This window comes from Podarcis cretensis (genome assembly GCF_951804945.1).
Source record: "Podarcis cretensis genome assembly, chromosome: 12".
Taxonomy (NCBI): domain Eukaryota; kingdom Metazoa; phylum Chordata; class Lepidosauria; order Squamata; family Lacertidae; genus Podarcis; species Podarcis cretensis.
Window position 1 is genome coordinate 56,829,306 of NC_137181.1, and position 24,159 is coordinate 56,853,464.

The 24,159-nt window shown below is 44.9% G+C and overlaps 1 protein-coding gene across 1 annotated transcript in view; it reads left to right on the forward strand.

Moving 5' to 3' along the window:
* Nucleotides 1-24,159, forward strand: part of EEPD1 (endonuclease/exonuclease/phosphatase family domain containing 1) — a 62,471-nt gene that overhangs the window by 19,132 nt on the left and 19,180 nt on the right. Inside the window, exon 2 of the mRNA XM_079947598.1 lies at nt 21,064-21,115. Coding sequence (XP_079803724.1) covers nt 21,064-21,115 — 52 coding nt within the window. The remainder of the gene's footprint in view (nt 1-21,063; nt 21,116-24,159) is intronic.

The following is a 24,159-nucleotide window of genomic DNA, read 5'->3' on the forward strand; positions in this document are numbered from 1 at the left end:
TTAAAAGCAAGCTGATGCCTTAAAGTCATGAAACATGGCTCCAGGTAAATGGATAAAAGGAAGTAAGTTCACAGATGATGTTCACGATTGAGAAGGCTTCTGTTGCTGGTAGCCAGCCACCTTTCTTGAGAAGATGGATGTACTGATGGATCTCTGGTGATGATCCTAATAACTGGGGCATTTGCCAGATAGTTCTTCAGACAACCTAGTCCTAGACTGTTTTTAAACCAAGGATGGGAAATCTATGGTCCTCCAGGTGTTGTTGGGTTGCAGTTCACATCATCCCTGACTATTGGGCATTCTGGCTGGAACTGATGGGATTTGGAGTCCAACAATGTCTGGTGGGGGTGGCCACAGTTTCTCCCTCACTGATCTAGGCTTTCAAGCTTTAAGCCAGTGTGAACCCAGAGCCTTGTTTCACTGAGGTCCGGCTATCTTCTCTGAAGGACACACGCAGATTCTTCATCATTGTGATCTGTCAGTGAGCAAGATACTTTTCTCTCTTTATTTTACTTCTTCATCTTCAAAAATGGTATCAATACAGAAAGGTTTTTTGAATCAGCAATGTGTGAATGAGAACAAAGCGAAAGGACTTCTTGCTGTTTCTCCTCTTGCAAATCCATGCACCATGGAGTGAAATTTGATTGGTATTGACCGATGCTTTTGGAGAGATGATAGCATTTTTGTATTTATTTTGAACGAGTTTCCTTGGCCTAGAATAGTGTATAAACAAAATCACGAGCACTCTCCGTATGAATGAAAACACTTTTATCATTGTGACAATCCTGACAGGTTTCCAGCTTGGAAAAGGCCATGTAATTTCTTACTTCCTCCAGGTATACATGCAAATTATGTATGCCAACAGAATTGTTCCTTATAATTGCTTTAAGCCTTCTCAATTATTGGGAAACAAGACTTAGCATCTCCTTAGGCCAAAGGAAATATACCTTTAATAACTTACTCAAGATTGTCTCGATGGCAGAGTCTACTCCAAGGTAAATTGATTTTAAGGACTGGCTTTTAAATTGTTTTCAGAACGCTTTCCTTTCTGCTGTTTCCCCCAAAGAATTGTGGGAGCTGTAATACTAAGAGATGTGTTTGTGGTGCTTGGAGTGGGCTGCCTTACAATATTGTTATTTTCCTTAGCAGACACTCTTGGCTTGAGCGGCATTTTTGTGCGCAGGACAGGGAAGTTATTTTCCACAGAAGCGGTCCCCTAATTCTGTTATTCTCAGCTGTTGGTTCCACCTCAGCCTTGATTATTTTCTTCCAACCTGTGGTCTGTTTCACAAGTATCGTCAAGGGACCTCAGTGGAACTTGTACATTGAGGCCTTTTACCAGTTCCACAAACGCATAAATATTGAACGCGTTCTAAAAGCTTGCTCCAGCTCTGTGCTTTTTGTCGAAACCTTCGCCCTGAACAGACACAAACACCCCCCGCTCTTTTTCTAATAGCCAGTAGTTATGCTGATAAAACTTTCATGAACATTGCTTCTTAAGCATTCTCTGAATCTCTTTCTTGGAGCAATGATTACCCACTATTATTCCCGCCCGCCTACATCTTCATGATATCCTAGAAGAGCAGCAAAAAGAGACCAGAATTCAAGCGAAATGGAATTTCTCCTCTTGAGGAGAATGCAGGAGCATTCATGCAAATAATGAAACACAGTAGAGGTCTCCTGTTGTAGCTGCTGACTGTCAATTTATGACTTGGGAGGATAATAATGTTAGCAGTGAGAGAGGGGAAAGGGGAGACAGCGGGGACTGCTACTACTGCTGCTGCTATTGTTGTTGTTCGGTCAATGATGGAGAATGGTGGGATGTACAGCAGACTTGCAAATGAATATTCAGATGCCCCTCAGAAACACAGGAGCCTGCCTTCTCCTCATCTCACCCTCCTATTTTGCTCATATGTGGCACATGAATATCCCCTAAGGAAGAAACCTGCCAACTGTTTTCCATTCTGCAAAAAAAATCCTGGCCTGATAAACTGCAACGAATTCTTACTCTCCGCTGCAGCCAAATCAATAGATCTTTCCTGCACAGCAAAAAAAGTTACCTTACAATGCGCTGGATATTTTAAAAAATCCAGATCTGCAGTACTTTACAGTCCACTAACATCAAAGACACGTGAGTAATAATTGTCACCTCCATACAATAGTCCCTGCCTCCCACAATCAAAGCGAATAAATGTATTGAATCCTGGTTACAGCCACTGTGAGTGGCTTAAAATGTCGTAAAATAGTGAGCAAGCCTTCCAGTTCTTATTCAGACTGGATGTTCAACAAAACAGTGAGATGAAGGAGAAAGAAGACACTGGGCATGGTGCTCAAGTTCCTAAGTCTGCAATTCATTCCTGCCTTACGATGGAGTGCTCATTGCATTGGACTCTGCTAGATGCAAAACAGATTTCAGGGTTGAACAGCGTTGCTTGGGTGAGGAAACACTACAGCTTCTCCATATAAAATCTGGCAGTGAATGATTACTCAGCTGAACAGCTGGGTCTCTTGTGAGGCAGACTGCAGAAGTAGAAAGAAATGTGATCGTTTTCATACTGCCAAAGTTGGGGGTTAATTTAAGATGGTGTCCTGGGCCTATAGAAGATAAGTTGGGTGGTGACCGGAGACTTGTGATCTCGACAGTTAAATCACATCTTTTGAGTGCTAGGAAATCATCTTCCTTCAATTTTTAAGATCCCTGCCCTTCGACAGCTGAGTTCGCTATTCTGCAAAGAAAAAATAAATTGTAGGTAGCCAGAGAATGCAACAATATTTATCTGGTTTGCAGAGTTTCCAATAAGGTTGACAGGACATAGCCTCCTTTCCAGCCATGGCTTGTGAACATACTTGTGCTACAGGCTTTTAAGTCAGACTCTGTTTCCCTTGCTTGGGTGTTGAAACAAGGGGCGAGCACCCATGACTACAGTCCTTAAAGATTTTGTGGCAGAAGAGAGTGTTTCTCTTATAAAAGCTATGCTGCAATTTTATTCTGTGTGAACATTCCCCCCTCCCAGTGCCATTTCCCTAAAATAGGAAATCCTGGTTTAAATGCCACAGGATATTTTAATCATTGTAGAAAAGGCCTTCCCTTTCTTTTGTTCTGTTTTAAAAAAACAATGCTTTTTTAATTTGCCTTCCCTGTTGCTTGATATCTAAAAACAGCTCTTCCTGCTGAGATTTTAACACCAACTGGCTGTGAGTTCACTCATCACCACCAAGCCCACGCATGTAAACATCTTATGTTAATGGGCTGCAGCAAGACCAGTTTTCCTGCCGCATTAAGTATCTGTAACATAAATTTTCTTTGTTTAATACTTTTACAAGTAGGAAGAAGGGGAAATTATTTCTATATCACGTCTCTGTTTAATAGCAGAGTAAAGACAATGGAGGACTTTGCTCTGCTTTGTTTCAAACAGTTTGCCTCGGTGCAGTTGAAATTGAAAAAAATCGTTTGAGGAAACACGTTTCTCTTGTGTCGCAATTTTGACATGAATTGTGGGGTGGTCTGGTTAGTGGCAGGCCTGAGCAGAAAGGGAACCAGTGTTCACACATGCACACACACACTATTTCCTAACTTTGCCAGGTCAATTTTGAAGTGGTTGGGGAGTGTGTCTAAGGTGGCCAACTTTTTGGGGCCCAGGGGCATATTTGCAAACCGGAAAAACTGTTGTGGGCACACACACGCACAACCACAACCAAACACACATCATGACTTCATTCTATTGCTGATTTATTTATTTCATAACGTTTCTAGACCGCTTGATTGTACAAAAGAAACCTCAAAGTGGTTTACAGAATTGGCTGCAGCAATACTTTGAGCCTAATCTGGTCAGGATGAGGAGACCCTGTGGACATCAAGCGAGGTCTCTGGGGTGTGTGCGTGCTGGTATATGTGGTCTAGCTGGCTGCATGGTGAGGTCAAGCACTGCAAAAGAGCCGTGTGTAACTATGGAAACTCTTGCTCCAAATAAAACAGAACCATTTTCTTGCTGCCCAAGGCGACAGAGGTGGTGTTTCCCCACCACAGTGAAAGAAGAACTGCTGGCCTGGTTGCTGAGGTGTTAGGCAGATGTTCTCAAAGCACCACCAGGCAGTTGTTGCTCTTTTGCTGAGGTGCTGAGCCCTCAATGGGGTAGGAGCAGTTGGTGGTCTCCCAGATCCCACTGTGTGATTGACTTCCAATGGGAATCCTTGTTTGCTTCACGTAGTTATATGCTGCATATTCCTAGAATAGTCACTTAAGTCAGAGGTACCCAATGTGGGTATCCATATGTTGCCCCACCATCCACTGCTGGCATGGCCGCTGGTTCGGGGATGATGGGAATTGTAGTCCAACAAGATCTGGGGGTACCACACTGGCTTTGCTTGCTGTAAGTGGTTTACACATCAGATAACAAATATTATACTTGTATCTCTCTTTCTATACAGAGCAATGGAACTAAATACCATTTTGTAGAATTAAATTCTAGAAAAAAACATAGCAAGAGTCAGGGAAGGTTTGTTGGAACAGATGGACTTTCTGTTCCAATATGGGCAAATCCCTCAGTCTAAGGACATCCAAAGAACTTTCTAGCTGGGCTTTGAACCTGTATTCCCTACATCCAGACTTAATATGCTGCTTAGAAGACTCTTAAATTCGATTTTTCAACATCTTCCTTTAAGGGATTTGAGGGCGGTGCTAATAACATACTAGAGTTCTGGATTTGAGCATGTTGGCAGCATAGCAATGAACAGTATGGACCATCTTTCTGGGTAGGAAAAAGGAATTTGTAGCCTAATGAAATGGACTGGCAGACTCGGGGGGTTATTTGATGTCAAAAAAAAGGGTTCATGCTTTTCCCCCTTTGGCTAAAGAACTTGGGGGAACATCCTGGCTCTATGGAGAAATCGTCCCTTTAGCGTTGCTCAAGTTATTAAAATAACTGAAGACTCTTGATTTATTTTTTGAAGACACTGTCTTATCATGGCACAGACACAGAACTTCTCTTCTCAGAAATTATTGTTCTTTGTACATTAGAAACAAAACAATCATGTTCCGAAACAAAACAATCATGTTCCTCTTCTTCCACAAGGAATCCTAGTAACCTCTGAGACGTCTGTCTGGATTTCTGCCCATCTTAGAGTTACTTGAGTTCAACAAACTCACTCTTAGCAAAGTTCATACAGGCCTGAAAAGTGTCCTCAGGCAGTTTTTACAGTTCTGCCTGGTAAAGCAACAGCCGGGCAAAGGCAGAGAGAGAAACCACACAATTGCCACATTGCACCATTTTTTGTTTCCTTCGCGAGAAATTCGTAGTACTTCCTCCGACATAAAAAGAAATCATTAACAGGAAACCTCAGGTTAAAACTTAGGAATTTATAATGAATTCTCTGTTTGCAATAAATGGGTGGGTCGTGGTTTGACAAAAACTGTGTCCTTGTCGTGTTGCTGAAAAAATGGTTGATGGGTTAACAAGTAGGTAAAATGATGTGGTGATTTAATTTGACTTATTTGGCTAGCCCTTCTGGCAAAACGTCAGTGTCATCAGGCAGTTCGGCTCTCTAAAGTTCCCAGCTGGTTCAAACCTCAGTTAAGTGTTGTCACCCATCTTTGGGACATTTTAAGCAAGTAAATTGTGTTAAAAGGTAAGAGCCCTTGAGGTGCATGGGAACCATTCTAAAAACCTCCAGTTATAGTACAGTGGTGCCCCGCAAGACGAATGCCTCGCTAAACGAAAAACCCGCAAGACGAAAGGGTTTTCCGATTTTTTAGCAGCTTCGCAAGACGAATTTCCCTATGGGCTTGCTTCGCAAGACGAAAGCCCATAGGGAAATCTCCGGAGACAGCGGGGAAGCGCAGCGCGCCTTCTCCTCTGTTCCCGAACCTGTCCTAAGGCTTGCGGTGGGAGGTCCGGGAACAGAGGACAAGGCGCGAAGGGCTTCTCCTCTGTTCCCGGGGCTTGCGGTGGGAGGAGGGTTTTTCCTCCCCACTGCCAACATTCAGAACAGCATTCTGAATGTTGGCGGTGGGGAGGAAAGCCCTCCTCCCACTGCAAGCCTTCAGGACAGGTCCGGGAATTCATCCGCTGTCCCGGGGCGATTTTAAAATGCTGGCGGGCGGCAGCGCTGCTGCCCGCCAGCATTTTAAGATCGCCCCGGACAGCGGAGAAGTCTCCGCTATCCCAGGAAGGCAGGCGGGGGGGAGCAAAGACTTTCGCCCCCCCCCCCGCCGGCCTTCAGAAGAGGTCGGGGGACAGACTGTCCCCGGACCTGGTCTGAAGGCGGTTTCCATAGGAACGCATTGATTGATTTTCAATGCATTCCTATGGGAAACCGTGCTTCGCAAGACGAAAAACTCGCAAGACAAAAAGACTTGCGGAACGAATTAATTTCGTCTTGCGAGGCACCACTGTATTTGTGTGGGCATGTTTATATATATTGTGGTTCATATATGTTGCATGAACTTTCAGTGGAGGTTCTAGAAAGGCAGATATGCCTTCTTAAATTTAAAAAGTTCATCTCAAATGTTTCGTCCTAAAATGAGAGAGAAAAGAGAGAGAATTTTGTTTACATTCTGTCTTCTGAGCCTTTGATTACTATATTGCTTTCCAGGACTTGAAATTTCTCTCTCACTCAGTGGGAGTTCCCTTGCTGTGTGTACAGATGTTTTTTATTTTATATAACCTGTACAACAAGACACAGCCCGTGTCAATCACAGACATAATTTTCCTCTCATCCAGAGTATCTCCACTATTGCTGAAAAGTGCTACCTCCTTTTTCAGGAATGTCTGGAAACAAACATCTGCCTGGCTGAAAACAGAGGAGCCAGAAGGAAAGCCTGAGATTTAGCTGCTGAGATTGAGCGCCATCATACCATACCAAGGGGAAATGAAAAATGATTCTGGGGTTGGGGCACTGGCTGTTTTGTTTCCCAGAGTTTGAAGGCAGTGAAATTAGGTCCCATTCCCCCCAAATTAGTCATGATCAATGACATAGCACAATAAATATACCTGCAGTTGGCTAATTGATTTGAGCCATGCAGGTAGTCATTGCCACATGCCACCACATGATTTGTGTGGCATGCAAGTAATAAAAGGATGTGCAGAGAGCAGGAAATCTGTCACATCTGCATCTGACAGATGACAGGGATTCCCACTTGCATGAGTAAGCGCTACACAAGTGCAGCAGTTTGCCAATCTGCTCATGGGGCTGTGTGACATCGGCAAAATCAAGTGATAAGGCCCACATGGATTCCACCACTTCTCAAAAATAAATAAAATCTTGTAAATATAGGAATTGCACACTAGAGTTGGTGTTTGTGCTATTTCCCTGTGTAAGTAAAGTGAGTAAAGTAAAGCCAGCGTACAGCTTCCGGGTCATGTGGCCAGCATGACTAAGCCGCTTCTGGCGAAACAGAGCAGCGCACAGAAACACCATTTACCTTCCCGCCGGAGTGGTACCTATTTATCTACTTGCACTTTGACATGCTTTCGAACTGCTAGGTTGGCAGGAGATGGGACTGAGCAACGAGAGCTCACCCCGTCGCGGGGATTCAAACTGCCGACCTTCTGATCGGCAAGTCCTAGGCTCTGTGGTTTAGCCACCCACGTCCCCCTATGTATCTATACTGTAGACCTAAAACAGGGTACCTTCCTTCCTTCCTTCCTTCCTTCCTCCCTTCCTCTCTTCCTCTCTTTCTTTCTTTCTTTCTAGAGAATACTGGAAACAGTAGTTCAGTGAAATCGGATTGTGGTATAGGGTTCTTCCTTTGCACAGAAATTCCTTAGCATTGCCAATAAACTACAAATCCCACTATTCTTAGGAGGGAGCTCTGAAAGGTGATATGATATAAAACCAATATAAGTTTGTAGTGTAAACCTTTCTAGGGAAAGTCCGTCCACTGACCTATGCTCTCCATGTTGTCTTTCATGATTCATTCACCTTGCCCTTCGTTCAACTGCTGCATTTATCTCTGTAATAAAGAGATTGAGTCCCCTGTGGTGAGAGTCTCCCGACTGCCCAATCTGATAACCTATCAAAGTGGGAAAGGAATGACACACGCATATTGATGCTGGAGTATCACTACACAAACATAGCAATGATACTGTAAAAAGTTATAAAGGGAACTTCATTCAGCAAGGGCGAAAGCGTTTCAAGCCAAAGTGCCAGATCTTTGCTCCCACAGCTCAGCAAGATTCAGTTTTGCGCGGACAGGCGGAGACCCCCGACACCCACGTGGAATAATGCCTCAAGACAATGTGTTATGGGATTAAAATTTGGCCACAACTTTATTAAAAATTTCAGATGTAGGGAGACCTTGGCTTAGGCATTGGGCGTTTATCCATCCCAGTCCCCAGCCGGGGATCTGGGGAACATCAGGGTTATCCAGGATATGTGGGGATTGGGCTGGCTCTGGAGAACGTCTGTTTAAGCAGAGAGAGTCCCCCCACCATTTTGCTATCGTCACAGGGGAGAGCAATGACAACCTAACGGCGTATGGCCAATGCCTCCCCTCAAAACAACCCCTTTAACAGGGGACCCTGGGATTGCTGCCGCAGGTGGGGGCGTGGGTCACCGCTTCAAACCCCCCCCCCCCATTTAGGGAATATAGACTAAAGAATTCTGCCCAAGACCTGAAACTGCCAAAGTTGTGACGTTTTGCTACGGGGAAGGCAAAACCTGCCAATACAGGAAAATTCCTTTCCGGCCCTTCAACAGCGACCATAACGTAGCAGCACCCGCGTACCTGTGGAGAAGAGGTTAACCTGCAAAAGAAGGCTTAGCTAAGGGAGGGCAGGGAAGCCAGCCTAGCAACGCAAAGCAATCACTTTTGGACCGGCATGGTCTGAGAGGCCCAGGGAGTTTCCCATGGCAGGCTTAGCACAAGACATCTAACCACCAGTTTCTGAAGTGTATTCCTCTTTTCTATATGCCTATCAGCAAAACATGAAATATTCTCCTGGATTTTATGTTGCAGAGAGGGAAAGCATATTCAAATGTCTTCCCGCACCCCAAGAAAGATAGCCTCTTGGGAAATAGGGAAATAGGGACATGGGTGGCGCTTCAAATCGCTGCGACGCTTGGCGCTTCAAATCCCTGCGAAGGTCAGCGGTTCAAATCCCTGCGACGGGGTGAGCTCCCGTTGCTCGGTCCCTGCTCCTGCCAACCTAGCAGTTCGAAAGCACGTCAAAGTGCAAGTAGATAAATAGGTACCACTCCGGCGGGAAGGTAAACGGCGTTTCCGTGTGCTGCTCTGGTTCGCCAGAAGCGGCTTAGTCATGCTGGCCACATGACCCGGAAGCTGTACGCCAGCTCCCTCTGCCAATAAAGCAAGATGAGCGCCGCAACCCCAGAGTCGGCCACAACTGGACCTAATGGTCAGGGGTCCCTTTACCTTTTTATAGATACATACATCCCAAGTGCCCTGGCGTCAAATTTCAATTTTATCAGGTAGCATTTGTGTAGAAGCAATTTTGAACATTCCCAATTGCTAGTGGTTGTTCCCAAACTATTTTTGCAGAACCTCTGGCTTTCAAACGTAGCTATGTAACAAAAGATGTATTTATTCTGAATGCGGTTATCCATGGTGTACCTCAGAGAGAAACTCCCCATTCATCAGAGTTTTCTTTGCATAGGAGAACTCTGCCGATCGCTGTTCTTTCCCTCTTGTTGCAACCTAAGTTGGAGCCACTGTGTTGTACATTAAAATTAGCAGGACCTGCTTTGTGTAACTCCACAAAGAAAAGGGGCATCATTTGGCTAAGGCCATGTCGATTCAACCTATTTTCCTCCTTGCAGACCTGGGAGAAAATTATATGTTACTGTGGATTAGAATTACAGAGAAAGCTGAGAGACAGTCCTTGATGTTTAAATCGGAAGCACTTGACATTTGGTATTTAAAGCCATGGCAATATTGGCCAGTAGTACACAGAGCAATGTCTGTGTGGGGCTCTGGCTACTAACAGACCTGCGGCTTGAAGTTTCATATGGCACCATCTAGCTTCTCCTTGTGGGGAGGGCGACATCTGCCTCCTAATGGAGAAGTCCTATTGCTTATTTTGTGGTTTTTAAAAATTAGAATAGTCCTCTAAGTATAGGCCACAAGCTTCATTTTCTCTATTGTGGGTTTTAACAGTCATGCAGCTTTCCACATGAAACTCGGGAGACATTTGCAAAATTGGAAAGTTCTAGCTAAAAGAGTTCATGGTCTCATTAAAAAGAAAAAGGCATATGCCATCACAAATTGCGGCTTTGAAAGTGCCTGCAGTTACAAATTACAACGGAGAAATAATAATAATATATAATAATATCTTTATTGTCATTGCCCCCTCTCAGGGACAACGAAATGGACTGGTGATAGAGTTAAATACATAATACACTGAAAAGCTGTTACAGACGTATATTTTGGGAAGTCGTCTGTTTGTTCTCTCTGCATTTGGACACCTCTCCAGATATTGTAACCAAACTTTGCCTGGTAGTTCCTGAGATCAGGGAACAGGTTTGGGTCCTTGGCTGGATCTATACTGATTAAAAAAAAACACTATAGGGAAAAACACTATATAGGAACTCTCAATGCAAAATCCCATTGGCGATGGATCACTGCTCTGCAGCGCCATCTGGTGTCACATGTTCATAAGCTGAGTCCTTTGTCTGGGCACAGTTGGGTGCCATTTTGAATCAAGGTTGTAGACCAGAGGTCAGCAAACTTTTTAAGCAGGGGGCCGGTCCACTGTCCCTCAGACCTTGTTGGGGGCCAGCTATATTTTTTTTGGGGGGGGTGAACAAATTCCTATGCCCCACAAATAACCCAGATATGCATTTTAAATAAAAGAACACATTCTACTCATGTAAATACACGCTGATTCCTGGACCATCCGCGGGCTGGATTGAGAAGGTGATTGGGCCGGATTTGGCCCTCTGGCCTTAGTTTGCCTACCTATATCGTAGACTGAGCCTTTCAAAACTACACTGGTTTTTTTGTTGTTTCTTAGCATTCCCAGCCAGTGCTAGGTATGAAACTACTAGTAACCAATAAAGCTGTAGTTGATTTTTATATTGTTTCGTTATCCACATGAAAATATGTGTGGAAGCACTGATTGATGGTGGCTCCACAGTGTGTATGCACAGGGAAAAACGTCACACTTGACGTTGCATCAGATGAACAGCAGTTTCGCGCTCTGTCCCTTTCATGGTCATGGTCCCCAGCACTCAGGTCACAGAAAAGAAAATATAGTTGAAAGTCTGTAATGTGCAAGTGGGTCAAAAATATAGCCTAAGGAGTGTAAAACTGTTGAAAATTAACAGAAGATGAAAGTTTTCTCACTGAAAGACTCCATAGGATTTAGGATTTAGCTGAGGCGCTCTGTAAAAGCAGGGAATTAGACAACCTTAAATTACATTTGATTGCTTCCAGGGTTTAAAGCCGTTTGGCAAGCACACAAAACTAAGCTCCTCAAATGGTGAATTCCTAAGAGAAACAATCCCTGCTATTCCTGAGTTCCTCATACAGCCCTTTAATTTTATTTTTAGCTTTGTTTTATATGAAGGAACGATGAGACGTCACTGGCCGTGTTTCAAAATTTGCACATCCTCTAAAAATAATAAATCACACAATTTAATAAAGGGCTCTCCAGTCCTTCCATTGGGGCAGTGAGGGAGAATCAGAGGGAGGAAAAGATATTTCAGAAGCATCAAAGTGTAACCCGCAAGGGAAATTCAGAAGAACAAAGTGGAGGAGCCAAACAGAAAAGCTTATTTATTTGCAAAATAATCATGCTCAGTCTTCTGGAGGTTGTAAGCCAACTATTGTTTTTATGGCCTTCAGATCTTTGTTTTGAATGCTGGCCTTACCTCTTCTAATAGAGAGGATTTTTATTTTATTTTAATCAGTTAAATGACACATCCAAACCCAATGTAAATGCCTCTGTAAGAAGACACACAAAGACTGTTATCCCCCAATCTGTCTGGCAAAACCGGACAAACCCTGCTTTTAAAAAAACGATAGAGCGGTTATTTCATAATTGCAAGTAGACTATTTTAGAGCACAGTAAGATGGGATTAATCCTCCCCCCCCCCCCCCGTTCACGTAATAGCAAACAAATACGGGTTAGATTAGAAAGGAATTTAGAATTTTGTTTTTATGAAAGGATTCTCTATTGACAGATCAAGGCCCAGTTCCAGTGTGATGCCGTCTGTCTGGAAACTATGGTTTGCAAATCAGGAGGCAGTCTTAGGAATGCCTGCCTGCACATCTACTAAACCATAGCTGAGGCCATCCGTGGAGGTAAAGGGGAGTTCATGCTGCTGAGCAGAGGACTGAAGGAGTCAAAACATGTCTCCCCAAGACTCTTCCCTGTTTTACTTGCCAGCATTGTATCTTCTCCGGTCTCACGGCTAGAATCCTAAGCTCGCTCATGAGGTGGGGAGTCAGCTATGTTGAACTCGGGAAAAGCTGAAAGTGATTACTGTATATGCATTGTTTCAAAAGAACTTTAACAATATCAGGGAAGTAATAGTGCCACTGTATTCTGCTCTGGTCAGACCTCACCTGGAGTACTGTGTCCAGTTCTGGGCACCACAGTTCAAGTAGGACATGGACAAACTGGAACGTGTCCAGAGGAGGGCAACCAAAATGGTCAAAGGCCTGGAAACGATGCCTTATGAGGAACGGCTAAGGGAGCTGGGCATGTTTAGCCTGGAGAAGAGGAGGTTAAGGGGTGATATGATAGCCATGTTCAAATATAAAAGGATGTCACATGGAGGAGGGAGAAAGGTTGTTTTCTGCTGCTCCAGAGAAGCGGACACGGAGCAATGGCTCCAAACTACAAGAAAGAAGATTCCACCTAAACATGAGGAAGAACTTCCTGACAGTAAGAGCTGTTCGACAGTGGAATTTGCTGCCAAGGAGTGTGGTGGAGTCTCCTTCTTTGGAGGTCTTTAAGCAGAGGCTTGACAACCATATGTCAGGAGTGCTCTGATGGTGTTTCCTGCTTGGCAGGGGGTTGGACTCGATGGCCCTTGTGGTCTCTTACAACTCTATGATTCTATGATTCTATGTGTTTTTAAATGCCAGTTCTTTTCATCAGACTGCATGCTGGAAATAAGATTTAGAACAGGGGTAGGCAACCTAAATACAGCACACGGGTGGTGCTGTGGGTTAAACCACTGAGTCTAGGACTTGCCAATCAGAAGGTTGGCGGTTCGAATCCCCGCGATGGGGTGAGCTCCCGTTGCTCGGTCCCTGCTCCTGCCAAACTAGCAGTTTGAAAGCACGTCAAAGTGCAAGTAGATAAATGGTACCGCTCCAGCGGGAAGGAAAATGGCGTTTCTGTGCACTGCTCTGGTTCGCCAGAAGCAGCTTAGTCATACTGGCCACATGACCCGGAAGCTGTACGCCGGCTCCCTCGGCCAATATAGCAAGATGAGCGCCGCAACCCCAGAGTCGGTCACGACTGGACCTAATGGTCAGGGGTCCCTTTACCTTTACCGTTAGGCAACCTAAGGCCCATGGGCTGGATCCGGCCCAATCGCCTTCTAAATCCAGCCCGCGGATGGTTTGGGAATCAGCGTGTTTTACATGACTAGAATGTGTGCTTTTATTTAAAATGCACCTCTGGGTTATTTGTGGGGCCTGCCTGGTGTTTTTACATGAGTAGAATGTGTCCTTTTATTTTAAAATGCATCTCTGGATTATTTGTGGGGCATAGGAATTTGTTCATTTTCCCCCGCCCCCAGAATATAGTCCGGCCCCCAACAAGGTCTGAGGGACAGTGGACCGGCCCACGGCTGAAAAAGGTTGCTGACCCCTGATTTAGAAGGTGTATGCAACACATGTAACTCCCGTAACAAGCAGCACATGCAGGAAATTAGTTTATTGTGCTCTTCTGGCACTCCTAATTAGCTTTTATGATCCCTCTTTTTCTTCTTTATTACTTGGGTGCTTCTGCTTAAGAGCGCACCATTTCTTGCCCTGGGCACTGTGGTTCCCTGCATGTTCAGGTTGTCGCGGAGACACTGCCTTTGCTTTCCAGGAGGCATAACGGCCGTCTCTCAAGTTGGCCAGCGGTCTAGTTGCACTCAGTGGCAAGTCTGCTTATCTGCACTAAGGCTTACTGAAACTGCTGCAGACTTTGTCCTATCCTGTAGAGTTTGGCATACCCAACCAAAGCAATGCCTGCAGCTAGTGTTTATAGCACAGGGGCTGCTGGAATGGTGCCTGTGGGTGCAAGGGTACCCGTGAGCTCTTCTCCTGGCACCCATAAAGCCTCTGGCGCACCTCTTCCGTCACTGCCCCTTGGTCATGAGGAGCCTCGGGTGGCTACCGTTTTCTCCCTTTAAAAGTACATAGAGCTACTCAGTTGGAAAAGGGATGCTTTCCCACTGCCTCTTTCCCACTGAGGTGCTTTTCAAGGTTCATATTAATTCTGGTGTGTTTGCTCATTCTTATTTTACCTTTGGAAGTGAGAGCTGGACCATAAAGAAGGCTGATCGCCGAAGAATTGATGCTTTTGAATTATGGTGCTAGAGGAGACTCTTGAGAGTCCCATGGACTGCAAGAAGATCAAACCCATCCATTCTGAAGGAAATCAGCCCTGAGTGCTCACTGGAAGGACAGATCGTGAAGCTGAGGCTCCAAGACTTTGCCCACCTCATGAGAAGAGAAGACTCCCTGGAAAAGACCTGATGTTGGGAAAGATGGAGGGCACAAGGAGAAGGGGACGACAGAGGACGAGATGCTTGGATAGTGTTCTCGAAGCTACCAGCATGAGTCTGACCAAACTGCGGGAGGCAGTGGAAGACAGGAGTGCCTGGTATGCTCAGGGCCATGGGGTCACGAAGAGTCGGACACGACTAAACGACAACATTTTACCTTTGGAAAAATGAAGTTTGTGTGCACATTCAGTGTGTGTTTGGCATGCTGATGGGGCAAGGGGGTGGCACCCATGGCACATGCTCAAAAATCAGAAAAACAAAATGTTCCCATGGGCCAAGAATGGTTGGTGATCTTTGGTTTAGCTGCTTGGAAGAAGAGGAGGAAGGAGTCGCTTCTGTTTTCTGTATCCTTCAAGAGGGTTCGAGTTAGGGTAGCGGGTAGTTAGGTATAGTTACCAAAGTTGGGTGCCACCCCCACTCTTTGCCGAGCTGTTGCAAGATTCCAGCGGGTTCCGGGCTCTCACCAGGGGCTGTGCTCCTTTGGAGAATTGAAGGTGTGGCGGAGACTGTTGTAGCTTCAAGAAATGTGCTTTATTCACTTATTTACACCTGAGTTTAGATGCAGAGAGTCCAGATCTTACAGCATGGTCATCTCAAGAGGGGCTTCTTCCCCATGGCAGTGCAGCACTGGAGTCAAAAGCATCTTTCCCAGCCAGCCTTCAGCCAGCCTGCCCAAGATGGATCTCTCCCTTTGTCCTCTCCCTCTTCTTCCCAGCATGCCTTTCTGTAAAGGCTTTCTTTTCCTGTCCCCTCAAACACACACCCCATCATCATGGCACCCTCTGTCTGCCCGGCCCAAGACTCCTCTTAGATGGGCCATCAACACATTTTGTCACGTTCATGCCTCTATCACAGATGAGGCCCTTGGAAGGAAGCTTAGTGTGTGCTTTTCCACTTGGCCTCCTACCTTCCATTCAGTGCGCCAATAATCAAAACCCTACCACTTATTAATTTCTAGGGTTTGAGCCCCCCCGCCAAAAAAACTATAACAGTATGAACATCAGAATAGTTGGGGTCTTATGTGCTGCTTTCCCTGTGGCAAAGTTAAATAAGGCACTGTTGTAATTCCAGAAGAAAGAGATTCTTGGGGGCTTTCTGGTATTGTTTAAGTACAAATGGCAACCATTTTAGGTGTGTCCAAATGGCATGCAATAGCCGACACGTGTGTCCTTTTGGACCTGGAAAAAGGCAAAACGAGGGCGTGGGGCAATGTAATGGGGGGGATAATGCTTATCCATGTTCTGCTGACACGTGCTGGAGGCGGGAATGGAGCCCCTGTGCAAAATGGGCAGCGCCTGTATAATATGGGAGAAATCCCTCGTTAGCTGACAGAGAAGCACATCACTACCCGCCCTAGGCAAAATGTGTTGGAAGAACTCAAGGAGTGGTAATATTCATCTGCTGCAGACAGCCTTACAAAAAGCCACCCCATTTCATTTGAACTTCAGTGTATCACCCCCAAAACCCCCCCAAAACTTCCTTTTTCTCTTTATTATATTAACTGCTTGTGTCATGGTTAACTCCTTTGCCTGTTTTTGCTATGAAGAAATTTATTAGTACTGGATTAAAAAGTCATACTTTCAGTTCTTTAACTGATGCAATCTGCATTACCGGGTGTGTGTAGGAGACAGTAGGTTTTTTAAACCTGCATTTCCATGGAAACAAAGATCCAAGAAGAATAAAAATGATGGGAACTGTGTGGCAGGGAGTGTAACTGCTTCTAGACTGTTGCTACTTTTTGAGAGGTTTAATTGCATCCAGAGAAAGTCATGTTGTTCAATTAAAGATTCGGTGATTCTAAGTGGATTTGCTGTTGTTGCACAACAAACCTGCTTGCAACCCCCGCTTTTTGCGGGAAGGAAAGTGATGAGGAAATGTCCTTGAAAGTGTGGGATAAGAATTGTTTGATGTGACATCATATAACCTCAGGCTCAATCGCCAGTTGAACAAGTTACTTAGGGATGGATGAAAAAAAAACCCAAATTCCACTTCATACATTATCAGGCTTAAGAACCCTCCTAGCATTGTGACAAATGTGTGAGTAATTTTATGTTGCCATGTTGAAACATGACACAGACAATATATTATCTTTGTCAGAAAGCCTTTGTTTGTTTTCCCAGTGTCAAATGAGTGAGTTACTGTGTTGGCTATTGTGAATTTCTTAGGCGCCTTTGCTAAACTTCCCACCATATTCAAAATATATTTCCAACTGATGGCTTTATTTCTATTCTTCCCTTACCCGTTGATGCAAAGCTCAGTGACATGATTTATCTCTTTCTCATCCATCACTCATGCAACGTTTTCAGCTATGAATGGCTGCCCTTTCGTTGATGGGCAGATACAGTGGCTTCTTGTAAGAACAGCTTCTGTTCTGGACGATGGTATGCCATTGGTACCACCAGATACGGGGCTACGAAATCTTACAAGCCTGGTCCCTGAAAGCTACGGAAGACAATAGGCTTGTGTTAGCCGATTGCAGTTATCCAGTAAGGAAGCCCAGTTGTTGCTTTTAAGTCTACACCTACTTTTTATGAATGAGTTTAAGGATCTCTTCTGCAGTCGGTACAACATTGGCAGGTGTCTATGCCTGCCTCTCCCATTAGCTGGTTGATAGTGGATAAAGGCAAATGACCATGTGACAACTGATGATATGAAGTATTTGCAGACTGGGAGATAATGTTTGCACCTGCCAGGTGTGTGAAGGCTGCTTGCCTTCATACATTGGGAAAAACACTGTTCTTCCCAGTTCAATGGGGATTCTTCTCTCTCTTGGCCCTTATTGACTCCTTCCCCTTGAACGCATTTGTACCAGGCCAGGACACAAGTATCTTCATTTTGTACTCAGAGAGAGCTGCTTTGATTTCCTTAATTTAGGGGTTCTCATTGTGTCAAAACTTTGGAACTGTCCGTCTGACCAGGATGAAACAAACAAGTATATTGTGCCGAGAATGACTTTGGGTATCTGTGGATTCTCTGGTACATTCCAGGTACACCGTGTTCCTTGGTGGGTTGAAGCCAGCTGGCCAAGTGTGAATGAACTTGTCTTTCAGCAACTTGGCAGACTGGGCTTACGGTTGAGTTTAGGAGGTGAGGCCAAGGCAATCTGAGGCAGCAGTGAGAGCTAGTTGCTCTGATTAGTGAACAGCGCGGAGGAATCCTGACCCAGAAGCCTTTAAAGGGGCCAAAAGGTTACCCACCTGATCTGCTGTGGCTTACTAGAATAAATATTAGGCTTCCTTGTTGGTGCAACTGGTCTCCCTGCATTTCTCACCATTTCACCCCAGTTGACTGGTGGCACACAGGTGGAATTTCTGATCCTCCTTAAGTTGCCAGTTGGAAACTCAATGTGGATTTGAGTTCTGGACTCTACACTGTGCCTGTTCTGTGGATGATTATTGTCTAAGGCTGTCAATATAATTGCAGAATTATTATTTTTTAAAGTCAACCTTTGTAGCCCTTGGAGGAGTGTAATCTATTGGACAGCCAGCAATAACTGCCTCCTATTTTTAGATCAGTTGCACTGCATGTCCTGTAAAAACCACAGAGGATATCCAATCAGTTCTGCTTTCTACACCAGCCATGGATGCCAGGTTGCCTTGCGCCGTTTAGATAAACGATCTCTCCTTCCCTATGCAGTGCTATAAATCCTCGCTTGGTGCTTACGCTTCTTTACGAGCCTCGTGTTTTCATGAGTCAGCACAGGGGTTGGGCTAAAGTCAATGGCAAACTCTCATTTCTCTCTCTCTGCTTCTCTTTCTACAGCATTTTGGGGCATGTGGCTCTATCTGCGTGCACCCATTATAAGAAAAGATTGCCAGAATCAATCGGGGTTTTATTAGGCAACTTTGTAGATGGGTTTAATTATACAGAGCAGCCTATTCGGGTAATGACAAATGGATGCAATAACAGCTGCTGTTGTCATTAATAGTATTTTATAAATTCAGGAATGCCTTTCAGCTGAGTCTTAGGGTGATTTACAAACCTAGCATAAAAACAACTAAAAGTAGTTTTCTAAAACAGGAGAAAAACAACCAAAGTTGGGTTTACAAATCATATAAAAGAAACATCTATGGCAGAAACCTTTTCACCCAGCTGGAAAAGCTAATTGAATAATAATAATAATAAAAAATGTCTTCAGCTGTTTCCGGAAAGTGCAGATTGTGAGCACCTGTCTTATCTGAGCAGAGATGCTGTTCCACGAAACGGGGGAAGCCCTTCTCCAAATTACTGTGGCGCGAGCTTTTGGTATGTTAGGAACTTGAAGGAGAAACTCCCTTGCACGTTGTTGTGCCCTTCTGAGTATTTAAGGCATAAGGCAGTCTCTCAAGCAGAACTGGAGATGGGGAGCCCATGCAGATCCCACAAACAAGGTGTTGTATGCTGGTGTCAGTCTGTCTCCATAAGCAGCCTAGGTGCTGTTCTGCCAGTGCACCTGTAGCCTCTGGACTAACCTCAAGAGTAGCCACATAAAGAGCCTATTGCAGTAATCCAGTGTTGAGGCTACCAGTGCATGGACACCTGTGGTCAAACTATCAAGATCCAGGAATAGCCTAGCTGTCTTACCAGCCCAAGCTGGTAAAAAGTACCCCAGCTGCTGAGGACACCGCTGTGTCTGCGGTGATGGATCTAGAAGCAGCCTCAGACTAAGTACCTTCTCCTCCAGGGTGTCCTGAGTCTATTGCAAATGTCATGGAAAGGAAGGAAAGTGAGAGGCTATCAGGAAGCTGGAAGTGGACAACCACAGGGAAGGTCACAGTAGGCTGGGGAATGAGAAGATGGGATCCCAAGAAAAATGCAGCCCAGAGAAGGGCCCCAGCAGGCTGAGAGGAGGCCCAGATCCCAGGGACATGCCTTGAGGGCTGCCACAAGGGTATTCAGCCCCACAATGCTGAATACTCCAAGCCCAGTGTCACCCACCAAGGAGCCGCCTCTGCTGCCCTGCTGCCCTCCCCTTAGCCAAGGGGGCTCCCCTCCTAGGGAGGCATCTGGGGCAAAGCTGGTCCAACTCCATCCCCCATCTCCAATTGTCCCTGGGTTCACCACCACTGTGCCAGAGATGGCCTTCAGCAGCATCCCCAGTCTGTCTCTTATGCCCAACACCAGGTCCAGGCCCTCAATACCAAGCCAGGTGGAGAGGTTTCCTGGTATGTAAGAGAAGATTTATGGACTCCAGTGGCAGTGCCCTCCTCCCTTGACCGTCATGTCTATGATTTTGTGGACCATATGATGTGCTTTTGTGAACCATTACCCCTAAAATTGTTGGTTAACAGTAGCTGGAGTGACTCTTCACTTGCGAATACTTGGAATTAGCAGAGTTGACTGATTTGATAAGACAAAAACCAAAAACTATAATCCAGAAATAATGTCTAAATGATTATTTATGTAGACAAGGATTAAATGTAAGGTGTTGGTTGTGTTTAGAATAGATTTATGAAAGATTTAGAAAACTTATTGATTAGAATATTTGTGTGAGATTGTATGGGGAAAATATGGAATAACAGATACAATCTTGCTTAAAATGTATATAGGAAGTGCAGTGTAAGCGATGGAAGTCAGTCAATGAAATTTTTTTATTATTTTCATATCGAGATATTTGTAGAATAAATTTGGAAGAAATTCTTCCAATTTTTCTTCTTATTTTTTCTTTTTCTTCCTTTTTTCTTTTTTCATGTATATGTACTTATTTGAAGTGTATATGTGTGAAGTGTATATGTTTTGCTTATATTTTGTAACAATTATGTTAAATAATTTTTTTAAAAAAAAATAAATTTTAAAAAACCCCAAAAGACAAGGATCAGGCAAATTTGTAGGGGGTGAATACATTTTGATTAACCGTGAGAGCAAAACAGAGCTTCTAGGTTCAAACGGTAGACCTATTAATACCTGAATTTCAGGATAAATCACAGGGGTTGTTTTGCCCTCTGCACGTCTTGCTTGTGAACTTCCCAGAAGCACCTGGTTAGCCAAGGTTGACAAAGAAACGCTTCACCACTTTGCTCCTCTGGCTGATCTAGCAAGGCAGCTCTTCAAACAAACATAGCAGTCAAGGAGCTGCCTTTCAGATGTAAATAGAGCATCTCCCACCTCGCTCTGTTGGTTCTTGCATGCAGCATTCTGGTATGATAGCTGGGTTCTCAGCCAAGAACCTGCTTGTGCACACTGTATCAGAGCAGTCAAAGTCAGCTGTGTCCAGGGAAGTAGCGTAAGCTCTTGCAGATCATTCTTTTGCAAGATAGATGGGGATTTAATGACTGCGTGGGACTGCACCATTGTAAATGGCTGACTAGCATGCCATATAAGGGTTTTCAGACTTTCAGGAGCTACTTTTACTTGGTTTTAAAATGACTTCTTTTGCTGTTTTTTCTCTTCTAGCATCAAGCTTTTGGCTGTGCAGGAGCTGGTGGACAGAGATGCACTGGAAAAGGTATTTTCACCTGTTTGTAGAGCTTGCACACATCTTTTCAAGCACAACTCTTCTTTAACTCTAGGATTCCCTGTCTACTGCGATTCATATAGTATGGATCCAGTTCACTTCATACTACAAATTGCACCAGATATAATGCTAGTAAGGATGGACTGTAGCGATCTTTGGGCTCTTCTCTTTTGTGCAACCGTGAGAAGGAGTTTGGTCATTTTCATTTCTGTTTTAGATTTGCAGCAACTTGCGACGTTGTCTGAACCTGAACAAACTGGTTCATCTTAACTGTGGTTAGTGGAAACCGGCCAACTATGGTTTATGAAGCTGGCTTGTTTCAACAGACCATGGTTAAGATAGCCACAGTTTAAGTTTCAGATAACATGTTACAGTCATAGAATTGTAGATGACGAGGGTCATCTAGTCCAACCCCTCTAATGTAGGAATCTTTTGCCCAACGTGGGGCTCGAATCCATGAACCTGAGATTAACAGTCTCAGGCTCTACCAACTGAGCTATCCCAGCTGTTAAACTGTAAGGTAAAGGTAAAGGTACCCCTGCCCGTACGGGCCAGTCTTGACAGACTCTGGGGTTGTGCGCCCATCTCACTTAAGAGGCCAGGGGCCAGCGCTGTCCGGAGACACTTCCGGGTCACGTGGCCAGCGTGACAAAGCTGCATCTGGCGAGCCAGAGCCGCACACGGAAACGCCGTTTACCTTCCCGCTGGTAAGCGGTCCCTATTTATCTACTTGCACCCGGAGGTGCTTTCGAACTGCTAGGTTGGCAGGCGCTGGGACCGAGCAGCGGGAGCGCACCCTGCCGCAGGGATTCAAACCGCTGACCTTTCAATCGGCAAGTCCTAGGCGCTGAGGCTTTAACCCACAGCGCCACCTGCGTCCCGTAGTTAATCTAAATTACTAATCTCCTTCTGATAGCTGTGCCAGATGGGAGGAGACAGTGCACAACCTCAAGGCTTGTTGAGACTTACTGTTGTAGTGCTAAACAATGGTTTAGCATGACACCTGAATGCAGCCAGTGCCAGAGGAAATTTGGTTCATTCTTATGCCCCGGCCCAGTATACCTGAAGGAGCGTCTCCACCCACATTGTTCTACCCAGACACTGAGGTCCAGCTCCTAGGGCCTTCTGGCGGTTCCTTCACTGCGAGAAGCCAAGTTACAGGGAACCAGGCAGAGGGCCTTCTCGGTAGTGGCACCCTCCCTGTGGAACGCCCTCCCACCAGATGTCAAAGAGAAAAACAACTACCAGACTTTTAGAAGACATCTGAAGGCAGCCCTGTTTAGGGAAGCTTTTAATGTGTGATAAACTATTGTATTTTAATATTCTGTTGGAAGCCGCCCAGAGTGGCTGGGGAAACCCAGCCAGATGGGCGGGGTAAAGGTAAAGGGACCCCTGACCATTAGGTCCAGTCACAGAGGACTCTGGGGTTGCGGCGCTCCTCTCGCTTTATTGGCCGAGGGAGCCGGCGTATAATATAAATGTATATTCGTTTATATACGAACTGGGGTGTGCGCGCGCGTCTTTTGCAAAGTTTCGAAAACTTATTTTGTATCGTTTGGCTGGCTTTCTGTCCTTCGCCTAACAAAATATAGACATGTGAAAACAAGTTTAGGATGGATGGATTTCGCAGCTTCCTCGCTCTGAGGGAACATTTCTTTCTCCCATGTCTGGCATAGAACATAACAGATTCGACAAATGCGCTCTCAGTGGCTTTCTTGTCCCCTCGGCACATCAACTTCCATACATTTCAGCCAGATCAGTGTTTCATCGTGATTAAACCCATTGTTATCTTTGTTAGTCCTAAATCACTTTCACAGCAAAGCAGACTGTTCATGCGATGACTATTAAGCAGAAGAGAGAGCGATACCCTGCCCAAATAACACTCCTCCTTTCTACGGACTCAAAAGTGCCAAAGCCCTGGCAGTTCTTTGAGAGAACATGTAACTTTTTCTGCACACGCAGCATGCTTGTGTGTAACATATATATTCATGCACAGATAAATAACTTTGGGAAAGGGAACTGGTGCATAGCAAGGCTTTATTGCCACAATAATTGATTTTTTTGCGGCTTTTCTTTAAAACTTAAATGCGCTGTACTTTTCTGTGTATAAGACGTCCCCCCCATGAAATTTCAGAAAATGGGGGGAGATGGCGCAAAGTTGTTGAGCTTCTTTTGGGAAGGATTGCCCAGAGTTTTTGAGCTTTGGGGGGGGGGTGCCCAAAATTTCTCACCTGCACGTGTCGACCAATCAACATCAACCATTGTCGCAGCAACGAATGACACGCACAATAGCCACTGACAGCCGCAGCAGCAACCAATCAAACGTCCACCTTATGCACTACCCATGTATAAGACGATCCCCACTTTTTAGCATGATTTTAAAAGATAATAACATAGTTTTATACACGGAAAAGTATGGTAGGTATGAGTTAGCATCTCCTAGCCACAGAAGCCTTCTCCATTCAACCCCACCTCTGCTTTTAAGTGCTTCCCCCCACGCCCCAAGTGATCACTGTCTTCTCTTTGGTCTTCCAACGACTCCTTTTTCTAAGAGTTCATCAAGGCTAAATGGAATCAGAGCCAGCTGGAGCTATCGACTCACATAGCCAAATCTGGACTTGGACTGCATACACTCTATACTGTTAAAGCACATCTTTCCCTCAAAGAATTCTGGGCACTGTAGTTTTCCCTTCACAGAGTTACAGTGAACCAGCAACCCTCTGCAAAGTACAGTGCCCATAATTCGTTAAGGGAAGCAGTGTTATTTAATAATAATAATAATAATAATAATAATAATAATAATTTATTATTTGTACCCCGCCCATCTGGCTGGGTTTCCCCAGCCACTCTGGGCGGCTTCCAACAGAGATGAAAAATACACTAAAATGTCACATATTAAAAACCTCCCTGAACAGGGCTGCCTTCAGATGTTTTCTGAATGTCAGGTAGTTGTCCATCGCCTTGACATCCGATGGGAGGGCATTCCACAGGGCGGGCGCCACCACCGAGAAGGCCCTCTGCCTGGTTCCCTGCAA